The 13,668-nt window shown below is 43.8% G+C and overlaps 1 protein-coding gene across 3 annotated transcripts in view; it reads left to right on the top strand.

Annotated features, from left to right (window-relative positions):
• Positions 1 to 13,668, top strand: part of PNPLA4 (patatin like phospholipase domain containing 4) — a 53,681-nt gene that overhangs the window by 20,406 nt on the left and 19,607 nt on the right. For 2 of the 3 annotated variants that reach the window (XM_058292279.2, XM_004461318.4), the window contains exons 6-7: positions 7,291 to 7,443; positions 8,185 to 8,856. In XM_058292279.2, the coding sequence (XP_058148262.1) occupies positions 7,291 to 7,443; positions 8,185 to 8,316 (285 nt within the window). In that variant the 3' untranslated portion in view covers positions 8,317 to 8,856. Of the gene's footprint in view, positions 1 to 7,290; positions 7,444 to 8,184; positions 8,857 to 13,668 lie in introns of those variants that run through there. The other variant, XM_023589622.3, reaches the window with a different exon arrangement.

Genomic DNA, 13,668 nt, shown 5'->3' with positions numbered 1-13,668 from the left:
GATCATGGGTCAAAGAGCACCCTCTAGAGATGACAAAATAGTGAGCTGGAAAGTGCCTGGCTCCTGAATGGTTTTTTTTTTAGACCTGCCTTACCAGTCTCCCCTCCACTGTTCTTTTGCAAGAAAAACAAGTAAAACCTTTGTTGTTAATAATACTTTCTATATTTCTATTTTACCAGAATTTAATTCTGTTGGCTATCTGGGTGATTATTTCCATTTTTTGTTTTTACAGATGAGGAAACTAGGATATAGAGACATGAATCTATTTCCTTGAGGTTCCTTGACTTAAAAGGGGAGAACCTTCCCAGGATGATCGCACCTATTCCTCTCTCTGCTGTGCCATTTTCTTCCTTTTTAGGCATAGTTTCCTCAGTTTCTTTCCATGCATGCCCATCCCCACTTCTTGGGTTTGTAGCTGGAAGGCTAGGAATGGTTAAGAGCGTCGGGTATGAGGAACTGGATTTTCCCAGTTAAACTTTCCACTCCATGAGTGATCCGTGGACATGAATTCAGAATGGCAGCCGTGGTGAAACAGCAGGGATTGCACAGGCCCTGAGCCACGAAACAGCTGGGGACGGCGGCAGCTGAGGCCCTTGTGCTTGTAGAGACAATCGTTCAATGCCTGGGCTTACACTTCTAATATCGACTGGGCTCAGGGAACTCACACCTTCTGAAAGTGTGCTTTCCTCCAGCGTTGAGAGAAGTCTGCTTGAGGGCAGCCCCATGCATGCTCAAGACTGCCAAAACGCCTTGGAAAATGCCAGGAAGCCACCATTGGAAAGTGTCTTTTTTCTGTGCTTATGACCGCTTCCCCACGTGCCCCCTCCCACCGTCCAATAAGATTTTTACACCAAGTGGCTTTCCAGAATATCCCCATGCTATTTCCAGAGATAGATTAACTTTGCATTCGATACAGTGTTTTTTTACGGGGATGAACTTTTCATAGGACTTAAATTACATAAACATTTCAGTCATACTGCAAACATCTCTAATTTGGGGGGTTTTAATGTTTTCGTGGAACTCAAACTTTGCTCTGAGAAGCAGCTGGGGTTGGGGCAGCAGGTGGAGCAGATGGATGTGGCTTTCCTTGCCTTTGTGGTGTCAAGTCCTGAAGGCCGAGGAAGGGACTGGTCAGTTGTGGCAGTGGCCAAGGGGCAGCTCACCTGGCTGTGCTCTGGGCATGCGTTAAAGACGCTGCCCTCCCCTTTCCAAGTCTGGTAACACCATGATTTACCCGTGGACTCAGTCTTCCTCTGTTTTCCAAAAGCTTTCCCTTAATCATTTAGAAGCAGGTGCTTCGAAAGACTTGAGACTAACTTAAACCACAGCAAATAATTGTAAGATTTCCTCTTAAAACGCCCACTGAGTGTTGTAAGTGGCACTACGTCTTTGAGAAACTCATTTTCCTATTCATGATTTCAGTTGTGCTTTTTTTGTTGTTGTCTTCTTTGACTTTATCTTCTAAGACCATTTTTTGCACCCTGAATATAGCAGAGCCACATGAGTAGTTGAATAAATGGATGAGTGGAAATAAACTGAGGCTTAATCCTATATATATATCGAATATATATATATTTTTAGGTACTGGTGAATGAACCCAGGCCCTTGTATGGGAAGCAGGCACTCAACCACTGAACCACATCTGCTCCCCAGTGAGAGTTGTTTTTTTTGTTTTTAGGAGGTACAGGCATTGGACCTAGGACCTCGAACACAGGAAGCAGGTGCTCAACCACTTGAGCTACACTGCTCCCTTAATCTTACAGTTTTTAACCAATGAATATATGGCCTAGTTCCAGTGATAAAATAAGCTACAGGAATGTTCATACACTCGGGTCATATTTTTTGTAAGTTCTTGTCATCAATTTGGGAACAAAAATGAGAAGCTACCAAAGGAGTTCTTAACAAAGACTTTTTAAAAGAGATACTGGCATTGGCAAGTGACTAAAATATCAGACTGGGATATATTAGTTCTCTAGAACTAATAGATGCACATTGTAAGAGAAAGCCACAGTTTGATTTTTTGGTCTGGGTTAGATTCAAATAATATTTAAAAATGTATACTATCACAAGAGCCTAGGTAGGACATTTGTCTCTGTATTATCCCGGTCCTTTGTTCCTTTGGGTGGACTATGGATTACTAATCCTTCCAGTACTGACCCAGTGTCATATCCATGGGACAAGCATTGTAGAATTCTATGTTACGTATTTTTGTAAAAAAGTCCTTGACTATTTCTTTATGATTGAGACATTTCACTCAGTGTGTACTTCAATCACTGTCATAGCAATCAGTGATAGCTGGTATGATTTGGTTTGATGGGAATCTGGCTGTCAATTTATAATTACTCTGAAATAGAAGCTCTTATTTTTTTCAGCGACTTTTTAAATGTTTTAGCATTGTCTGATTTTGAAAAATGTTAGTCTTCCAATGCTTATGGGTTGTTAATTGCTAAATAACCTCGTACAGTCCTTTCAGATTTGGATATTTGGAGCCACTACCTGCACACACACACCAGATGGCTCACTCATCTGTCTGCTTCCTGTGTCTGCTTGTTGTGTCTGCTCGTTGTCTCTGCTTGTTGTGTCTGCTCGTTGTGTCCACTTGTTGTCTGCTTGTCTTCTTTAGGAGGCACTGGGAAACAAACCCAGGGCCTCCCATGTGGGAGGTGGGTGCCCAACTGCTTGAGCCACACCTGTTCCCTGCTCATGTGTCTGCTTGTTTGTCAGCTCCTTGTATTAGTTCATTGCATCCGCTTGTCTTCTTTAGGAGGAACTGGGAACAGAACCCACGTCGAAGCAAGCGCTCAGTTCCTCGAGCCACATCTGTTCCCCCTTGGAGCCATTTTTGATTAACCTTCATAAATCCCCAAATTAAGAAAGAAAGCAATATACCAAGCATCCATTATTTAGTAGAACTCAGTTCATCAGGGGTTCTCAAACCCATTTTTTAAAATTTTGACTGATTAAAAAACTTGCATTTCTTTTCTCCCTTCCAATTGGAAGGTCCTGTCCTGTGTCATAGAACTCAACTAATGTGCCTCTCCCCTCTATTTTGAGCATCTCCACCCAAAAACATTCTGTTGAGTACGACTGTCCGTGGCTTTGTCATGAAAGCAAAGAAGGCATATTTGCAAATATAAAGTTACCTTTCAAACCACATTGGCTTCCCCTGATGCGTTCCTTCCCCCTCATCACCGTGAAAATGAATCTGACCCTTTCTGCTATCATCAGTATCATTTTACAGTGTTTAAGAAAGGTCAGCAAATTGTGTTGAAAAGACCAGCTCTGTGTGCTTTTTACCTCTATGCTCTACAGCAGAGGTTGGCAAATATTTTCTGCCAAGTGTCTGCCAATATTTGTGGCATTGTGGGGCAAACAACCACTCAACTCTGCCATTGCAGTGGGAAAGCAGCCATGGAAGATATGTAAATGAACTGGTGTGGCTGTGTGCCAATAGAACTTTATTTTCATAAACGGATGGTGGGCCATAGCTTGCCAACTCCTGACATAGGACAAATAACCTTCCAAGCCTTAGTTTTCTCTTCTGTGAAATGAGGAAATGGAAAATGCTAGCGTGACCTACGTACCTTATAGGGTTCTTAAAAAGATCAAATGACATTATGTATGCAAATTGCTTTATAAACCATTAAGCCTTATGTAATAATGTTTATTGATATTTCAGTTGTCAGCCTCTCATTAATTCTTCCAACAAAGTTTTGCTTGTTTTTTTTTAAGCAAAATACACTTTAAGAAAATTGAGTACCAAATCAAAGTTCTATCATTGATATATCCCCAGGGTATAGCTGCACACAGCAGAGGCTTGGTGTTTACTTTCAAATAAATAGGCCCTTTCAGTAGAGATTACCTCCTCAGGTTTCTTCCTTTTTTTTTTTAAAGTTTTTAACTTAAATTATATAGTAATAGTTGCTTAAATTTGTAAACCACTGGGCATTTTCTTAATATGTGTCCTTAATATATCAGTGTATAAAGCAAAACTTCCAAGTTCTGACAGTTAAATATTGTGGTTCAGTTGGGTGCAACGGGCTCTTTAGAAGTAATTAGGTTAATCCTGGCATCAATGCTGTAACCTTTAGAGAACACTCTCGGTAGACCCCTGCCCCACGATTGGCCCTGGGTGTTTCTTTTCTTCTGCACAGCTGATTACTTCTGTTTCTTTGGAAATAGTTTGCCTTAACATGGGGCACTTTTAGAATGTCAGAGCTGGGAAAAGGCGGAGTAGGTAGGACAAAGTGGTATTAAATGGCAACAACTCCAGAACGAGCAGCATTTGAATTTTTTTGAGGGGCTGTGTGTTTTGAGGTCCTGAGGCCAGGCATTGAACCTGGGACCTCGTATAGAGGAAGCTGGCACCCCAACACTAAGCCACATCAGCTCCCGAGTTGTTTTTTCACTGTTTTTTTTTTTTTTTTTTTTTTTTTTTATTTAGGAGGTACCAGAGACCAAACCCGGGACCTCCCATGTGGGAAACAGGCATTGCTTGAGCCACATCTGTTTCCCAGCATTTGATTTTTGAAACCCATTTTGCAGGCATTTTTTATGTACTTGGGCTCACCAGTTCCTTTGAGGTCGATGGTACTATAGGATAAAAACTTAAACATACAGCAAACCACAATGCGGGAGGACCAGCAGAGAATAATTTTGGAATCATAGAAGCTCATGGAGGTGCTGCCCATTCGGTGAAAATGTAGGAATATACGGCAAACAGCCAGAGAATCCTTGGACAGAATGATTTAAACTGCAGAATTGTAAACTATCACTACGATGTGAGATAGGACATATTGCTGCTGTTAATTTGGAGGTTAGAAATAGTTGCTATGTTTACTGTTGCATCCAGAAAAGTTGGTAGACCAGTACACCTGAATGACTGTTGGTGATCTGGAGGCTATATCTCAGGTGGAGGGAGCGCAAATCAGCAGTACGGCGTGCTCCCTATGAGATGTCTGAGCTCTTGAGTTAAAGTGCTGTGGGTACTAGAAGAGCTAGCATCACTGCAAATTTAACGAAGCCATTTGATAAGCTCTACGTTTTCCTTAATCACTTACCCAATCAGAATAAGACCTAACAAGAGCAAACGAAATTTGAATAAAGGTTTTTCCCATTGCCTGAAACTGCCTTCATTAACCCCGTAGTAAATTAGAGCACTTTTCAATTTAATGAGCCAGATTGCACTTCTTTTCATTAAGCTGAATAAGTCAGTTGAGCTGTTACTTCAAGTTATATGACACATGGTACATATTTTTCATTTTCCTTGATGAAACCTATACAGATTTCTACATCACTGGTGACAGCTTCTACGGAGAATATCAAACTAGGAAATTACCAAATGTTTCTGTTTTTTTCTCTTGGTATCATTCCATTCCAGAAATTGCAATCAGAAAAAACAAAAACAAGTTCTCAGGCAGTAAAGACACAAAACCAGATATTTTGGAGAGGATTCTTACTGTAAACATCTACTTTCTTGACTGTTTTTATGTAAACTTATATGTACACACACACCTGAACATACATGTATGATATGTGTCTGTATACATATGTATGTGTGTTATATTCTTTTTAAAATAATGACAATATGCAGATTATCCAGTTCAGTTTCATTTTAACCCAAACTATGTTTTTTCCTCCACCAAATGCAATTCTCTCAAAAGAAAGTTTTAACCCAGCTTTAAAAAACAAAACAAAACTATATTTCAACTTAAAAAATAAAAAAAATAGCAGACAAAAGGCAGCTCAACAAGTTATGGAAGCATTATTTTAAAAAACCCTGTCCATGCACATTTATCTTGTTTAATCCTAAAAACAAACTCAGTTGTTTCTCCAGTGTTCTGAAAGATAAATAAATGAGCACCGATTAGTTAAATGACCTGACCAAGCAAAGTATCCTTGATAATGAAGAAAGCAAAAAAATTTTTAAAAAAGGCTTGATCATATTCACATCTCAAAACTGAATCCAGTCTTGTTTTTTTTGACCTTTAGCATGGGTATGGTACCTTCTTCGCCTTTGCTACAAAAATAGTACAATATTATTGTTAACTCTTGTCTGTAAGGTATGCTAGTTGTATTTTTCAAGCCTTTATTTTTTCATTTGTTTCTTTTGTTCCCTTTGAATGAGTTTATGGCTGGCCGAGGCCATAACAAAATAGTTCAATATGATCCATTTAGTTCCCAGCTCTGGAAAGGAAAATTAGAAAATCCCAGAAGTGAATGAATCGATAGAAGAAGTGAATGAAACAAAACTTCCTAATTCAGGATGATTTATATCAACCTGTCTCTCCCTCCTCACTCCATCTTTACATTTTAAATATTCATGGGAAACCTACTCTGAATTTCTCTGCTAAATGTTCTTGTGTGAAGGATTCCCCACTGTTGACAGAGTTTTTTTTTTTTGGAGTCGTAACATCTAAAGGGTGTTTGTAATGACAGCTCCAGCTCCAGGAATTTGAACTTGGTTTTTGTCTGTCTGTGCATTGCTGGAGCCCATGGTGTAAAGGCACAGGTTCGCACTGGGTGGAGATTCTTTAGCCTTGGACCGCATACACAGCCTTGGCAGCGTGCTCTGTGTTTCTTGGATAGGCAGGCCCCTGGGAGGATGACTGAGCCCACTGAATGACTTGTGTTCACCTTCCTCTGCGCCAGATTTCATTCCCTCCCGAATGCCCAGGAGAGGCCTCTAACTGGCGCTCCTGGTGGGGGGGGGAGGGTTTGGAGGTGCACGCCCAAGAACTGTTTTGTCTTCAGCACCTCCTTTTCCTCAAGGCCACATCTGCTCGCCCTTGGGCAGCACCAGGGTTTTCCCTTCCTCTCTTTATGTTGGGTTTGCTGTTAGAAAATGCAGGTGTCCAATTCCTAGAACGGGCACAGCCTCCCGTGGTGGCGATGGGTGGCTCACTGTCAGTAGTAAACGCCACTTTCCACTCTGCTGAAATAACAAATCCCAAAATAACTCCCCGTGGCTCCTCACACAGGCATTCTCGTCAGTACAATGGAGGTCCCTGTTCCGTAACACACTTCCCGGAAGGCTCTTCGGCCATTGCAGAGCACTCCTGGCCCTTTCCAGAGTTCTTCTGACGTGGGTCAAGGACACGCATACAGAGGTTTTTGTGGCTTCCAAAATAAATCCCCAATCGCATTAGTGCTCACAAGTAGAAAGTGAACAGCATATCAAGCCATGGATTTTACTAGAGGGGCAGGAGAGCCTTCCAAGAAGCCGAGCGCCTTGGCTCCCCGTGCGTGGCGTTCCCCGGGCGTGGGCTGACACGGCGCCTCTCCCCGCAGAAGTGGGTGGACGGTGGCCTCACCGACAGCCTCCCCGTCCTGCCCGCTGGGCGGACAGTCACCGTCTCGCCCTTCAGCGGCCGATCGGACATCTCCCCGCGGGACAGAGGGCGGCTGGAGCTGTCAGTGACCCTTGCTAACCAGAGCTTGACGGTGAGTAGTAAACAGGATTACACGGTACCCAAGCAGTCCTCAACTACAGATGCCCGCTAGAATTTAGCGTGGCCCTGGAACGATTAAGGCAGATCAGTGGTCGTTTAGGGTACAAACGGGGTCTTCCCCATAGTAGGTTTGTAAGATTTTACTCTATGACCTGTACGTGCATTCCTGTATGATCTGGGCTCCTAAAAACGATTGGTGACATGCAGTCCTTTTACTGGATCTCTATTCTCCTTCATTTATTTTTTTCAGTTAATAAAATTGGCAGAATTTTGTTGTCAGTTTGAAGTTAGATCATTTGCTTGTTTAAAAAGGCAGAGATAACTAAGCATATAGACGTACTGCCCAAAATTTGGAGACCCAAATTACCTAAAATTTTTACCTGAACAATATGGATTGCCTTTCTCTGTTGGGGTGATTTTGCACCCCAGGGGACATTTGCCAATGTCTGGAGACATGCTAGTTGTCAAAACTGGGAGGGGAGGTGATGCTGGTGTCTGGCGGATAGAAGCTGGGGTGCAGCTAAACACCCTAATGAAGACGGAACAGTTCCTGCATTAAAGAATGATCCCCTCCAAAGCATCCCTAGTGCTGAGGCTGAGAAAGCCTCAGTTCATCTTTGGGTGGAGTCACCTTTTCAAGTTTTATGCATTGATTTTCTTATTGAGAACATGTGTACTATAAAGTATATTGTATATTTACATCCTATAGCTTAAATTCCTTTCTCCATCCTAGTTGTCTGTGGCCAACCTGGTGAGGCTCAATCAAGCCCTTTTCCCACCAAGCAGGAAGAAAATGGAATCCCTGTATCACGGTGGCTTTGATGATGCCGTTAGGTTTTTACTAAAAGAAAACTGGTTCGAGTAGCATGTGTAAAAGTTGATAATGCAAAATAGATTTCAGACAGTTTGAGATGGTGTGATGGTTAGGCTATTGTGTCAACTGGGCCAGGTAAATGTGCCCAGTTGTTTGGTCTAGCAAGCACTGGGCTAACTTTAATACAAGGACACTTATACTTCAGTCACTGTTGATTTTACTGCAGTAGTAAATCATAGATAGCTGGTTATAATTACATCAGTCAGGGAGATTGCCATCAGCAATGAGTGACGCTTCACCCAATCAGCTGAATCCCTCAAAATGGGAAGTGATTCCAGAATTGGGAGAGAATTTCCCAGCTCGTCTTTGGACAGCCAACATCTCCCAGAACTTGTCAAGAACCTTCATTGGACTTTCATTCCAGCCTTTGATTGCAGCCTGCCTGCGGAACCTGGACTTATGCATCCCGTTGGCAGCGTGAGAGACTCTTATAAAATCTCTTACTATTGATGGATATCTCTGTTGATTCTGTTTCCCTAGAGAACCCTAATTAATACAGATGGTTTCCAATTAAATATATATAAAAATCTATCAGGACTTTGTCTGTTAATAAGGAAATAAGAGGCGTTTTATTAGGTTTTGGCAACTTCATTGAGAAGGGTGGCGAGGAGTCATTTTCAGAGAGCAGGAAATCATGAGTAGACCAGAAAATGCGGAACATGGCGGCCGCCATGTACATGGCTGCGGACAATGTGGGGCATGCTTTGGAAACAGAACATGGGTGTTTCCGTGAGATCCCCATGTCACCTGGTGGGAACTAGGGAAACCCCAGTCTCTAGGTCAGCAGTGAGAAGCCAGCTGTGCAGGGCACTGACAGTGGAGGAAATGGGCAGCTTTGTCCAAGACCTTGGCAAGTATTAGCTGAACAAGGCTGGCTTTTCAGAGACGTCTGCACTGGCTTTGGGGAGGAAGTAGGGGGTGGGTAGAAGAGGGACGTCAAGCCCAGGAGAGCGTGAATACCTCTGTTTCCCTTTTTCCTCAGCAGACGCTTCCCCACACCGTCCTCCCCCAAACTCTACCCCAGATGAGGAGATTGTTGGGACTGTTGTGATGCCTCCTATTGGAAAGCCAGGCCTTGCTTGCTTGTTCTTTTTCTCTCTCTCAATCTCACCAACCACCCCAGCTCTTGGGGTTCCTGAACAGACCACTCCTCTCTGCATAATTAGCCACCCATCTCTAAACTGGACAGTATCTACCCCTAAAGAGATAAAACACTCCTACAAGTGAAGACCCACAGAGCCTGGGAAATAAAAATGGCATCCAGAATCATCTTTAGCTTTTGTCTTTCTTTCTTCCTTTCTTCCTTCCTTCCTTTCTTCCTTTTTTTCTTTCTTTGTTTTCTTTCTTTCCTTTCTTTATTTTCTTTTAAATGTTACGTTGAAAAAATATGTGTCCCCATATACCCCTCACCCCACTCCTCCCACATCAACAACCTCCTTCATCATCATGGCACATTCATTGCATTTGGTGAATACATTCTGGAGCACTGCTGCACCACATGGACAGTGGTCCACATTGTAGTCCACACTCTCCTGCAGTCCACCCAGTGGGCCACGGCAGGACACCCAGTGTCCAGCATCCGTCCCTGCAGCACCACCCAGGACAACTCCAAATCCTGGAAATGCCCCCACACCATATCTCTTCTTTTTAAATTCTGTTATGCTGAATCAGGTCTGATGCTTTTTGAGTAGTTCTCCTATCTCTTTGAGGACGTGTACTTGGGTTTACATTCATTCACTCACACACTCTTAAGTCTTAAATCTGCTTTGATGGGGTTTGCCAAGCATGAACTCTCAATTACTAAGAGGCAGTTAGAAACAAACCGATTTAATTGCATGTCATTAATTGTTATGCATTTCTCTTTTTACCCTTTGAAACCATTCTTTAAATCAATTTAATGGTTCTTAAACACCCTGGACACACAGTTTTCAGCACATAAACACCCACTTACCCCCCCTTTTCTTATGTGGACTGCACAGAACCACAGTAGACAAAAGATGTTTCTCGAGGTGGATATTTTTCCCACTCTGGCAAATATTAATATGTTGGTTTAGTAAGTGACGTGGATGGACAGATTAATAATTCATTTTCAATTCTGTTTATTTACCAGGTAAATTTTCAGTTTTGTCCAAGGATTTTTCACCATACCTCTTCCTCCCATCCTTTTCTGTGAATATTCCCTTGGTTTGATGTGCTGTCGATTCCCCCCCAGCAAACACAAATCCTGATAGTGGGCTTTTTGAAAGTAATTTGCACCCATTCCCTGTCTTCAGAGGGGACAGATGGACGTTGACTCTGCTGGTGGATGGTGCTTGCCTTAAAAAGTATCGAAAGTCTGCTGGTGCCAGCGTGGTCTGGAGCGCCTTCTGCTAGGACACCCGGCAATGCAAGGGGACTCAGTCACACGCGCCCACCCTCTCCGGAGGCACAGTTCCAAACTCTCCTGCCAGGCCAGTCGCAAGGCGTGCTCTGCTAATCTGTTCTGAGTGATCCACATGCATCTACATCAGGGGATCTGGTGTACACAAGGGGTCAGTGGGCTTGAGCCTAAATTAAAAATAACATTATTCCTGTGGGGACGTGTCGCTGCAGGTGTGATGCATTTATTAAATCATACACCATACAGCGTGGACTTAGTAAGGGGTCTGTGGTTTTCACCTGCCTGGCAGAGGGGTCGGTGGGACAGAAAAGGTTAAGAACCCCTGCTCTGTGCTCTCGGAAAACAGGCGTGGAAAATGGGGTCTGCCTTTTTATCAGGATCAGAAGTGCGGATTTGGTGTCGAGCAAATCAGGAGATTTTCTGGCCCAGATACTGATAATGTTTGCAGGGTAATTACTCTGACTGGCAGCTTGATAGGTTCCCAGTCCCCTGTTGGGACAATTTCCTATTATCTTTGAACCTGTCATTTAAAATTTCATTAGTCTTTCTTTTCTTCTTTGCAATAACACTTTTTACTTTGCAGCTACTCACCGTTTCCATTGACAATTAAAGAAAATAGGTTTGGTTTCAAAGTTAAATAGTGCTCAAAGGAAGCAAGAAAATACTGAAATTCTCTGTTGCGTTGTGGCTTCCCGATACCAGGAAAAGGTGTCTGCACACCAGAGGCTTGCAGAGAAATTGTCCTATCGCTCTTGGTAGTGAATTGGGATTCACAGTGAGCATGAATCTAAAATGCCCAAATCTTAGTTTATTCTACTTTCAGTTTTTTTCTCATAATTAAAGTAGAAATATACAATCACTTTTTGTATTTATAAATATTGATATAAAAATACTTTAGATCCATTTCACTTCTTGGAAGAACCAATAATTAGCAAAATTTAGTGATTTTTTTTTGTTCTTTGCCTAAACTGTGTGTACACTGTAGCCAAACAAAATTGAAAGTTGAAGTGATTAACCACATAAATCAGGAAAACAAAAAAAAACAATTGTTGCAGTTCAGGAAAAGTGGGTGGATTTTTTAAAAAATTATTTATTATTAAAATTTTAATCTTTACAGATATCCAGTTTACTCAGGCTGAATTTACAGCATAAATGCTTAGCTCTGCATTTAATGTTTGCCTCTGGTGATACAACCCAAAGCTTCACTTACTCAATGCTAACAAAAACATATATATTTCTTTATTCCACACATATCTTCCCTAGCTCAGCATCATTTTCCCTGCTCTTGACCAACTTAAAGAAAAGCAAGTTTCAAAGTTATCTACTCGAACCTTTTCCATACTTTAGAAAGCATTTCTGAACGTGCATCATTCACAAAGTATAATATTAACAGATCCAGGTGGTGGGCTTGGCCCAGTGATTAGGGCGTCCGTCTACCACATGGGAGGTCCACGGTTCAAACCCCGGGCCTCCTTAACCCGTGTGCAGCTGGCCCATGCGCAGTGCTGATGCGCGCAAGGAGTGCCCTGCCACGCAGGAGTGTCCCCCGCATAGGGGAGCCCCACGCGCAAGGAGTGTGCCCTGTAAGGAGAGCCACCCAGCGTGAAAGAAAGTGCAGCCTGCCCAGGAATGGCGCCACACACATGGAGAGCTGACACAACAAGATGACGCAACGAAAAGAAACACAGATTCCTGTGCCGCTGACAACAACAGAAGCGGACAAAGAAGACACAGCAAATAGACACAGAGAACAGACAACTGGGGTGGGGGGGTAGGGGAGAGAAAATAAATAAATAAATCTTAAAAAAATATATTAACAGGATCCAGTTTTATTCTTGAAATAAGATAGTTTGCTGAAAGCATGTGTCTACATGTACTCATCATATGTATGTGTGCTTGCGCATGTATACCTAAAATACAACATACTGTGGCATGTGCATTTTGCCATGTGGAGGAAGCATTTGCTTCATGCTCAAGTTCATTGTGTTTACAGCTGTTCTTGAAGGCCTTAGACAAGTCAAATTCTTTTTCGTGAGTGGACCAAGCAAAGCGCACATCAGTACAGCAGCCCTTTCTGGAAAGGTCTGCCATTCTTGCCAGTCCAAGGGCATGCCGCCCCCTCCGGTGGGTGCCTCTGTTCTGCTCGGCCAGCACCCAAGCCCCTGCAGGAGGGTCCAGAGCTCAGGGCCGCCAGCTGCGGGCCAGGAGCTTTGTGAGGTGAGATGGAGCCCACGGCTGTGCTGGGAGGTGCAGGGAGCTGGAGGCTCCCCCTCGCAGGCTTGCACTGGAGCACACCGACTCTGCAGGGGTGCCTCTGGTCATTCGGGACCCAGGAGTCAGCGGTAAAGCAGGGAGCTCGGGGGCGGGGAGTGTGGCTGCCCTGAAGCGGGCGGAGACTCCTGCCCACCCCCAGCTCCACGTGGAGGAAGGAGACACTGCTGGAGAGAGGCTCGGGTGCCAGCTCTTCCAGCCCAGGGTTGCTCCAGGGAGGGGAGCCTTGTGCCCCAGGAACGGAGGCTGCGCTCCAGGTGCTGAAGACGCTTAGATGCTGGGCATGGCTTGCAGCGCCCCAAAGGGCTGGCTCCCACTGAGCTTGTGAAAGGAGGAGGGGAAGCTGCACCCACCACCCCCCGTGGCAACTGCAAACCCAAGGAGGGATGGTCCCACCCCACTGCGCCCCTGCCCATTGCTCAAGAGAGCCCTGGAACTGGATGAGGACGCTGTGCTGCCCAGCAAGAAAGACGTGCTGCTCTACCAGGGCGCCGGGAGGAAATCCTTGCCCTCCTCCTCTTCCCACCTGCCCGAGCACAAGAGTTCCTGGAAGATCCTGCTGTGTTGGGTTTCTTTTTTTAAGTTTTATTTCTTTATTTCTCTCCCCTCCCCCGCCCCCAGCTGTCTCCTCTCTGTGTCCATCACTGTGTGTTTCTTCTGTGTCTGCTTGCATTCTTGTAAGGCAGCACCGG

This window comes from Dasypus novemcinctus, chromosome X, assembly GCF_030445035.2.
Source record: "Dasypus novemcinctus isolate mDasNov1 chromosome X, mDasNov1.1.hap2, whole genome shotgun sequence".
NCBI lineage: Eukaryota > Metazoa > Chordata > Mammalia > Cingulata > Dasypodidae > Dasypus > Dasypus novemcinctus.
The sequence above is the reverse complement of the archived record's forward strand: the minus strand, read 5'-3'. Positions and strand labels throughout refer to the sequence as shown.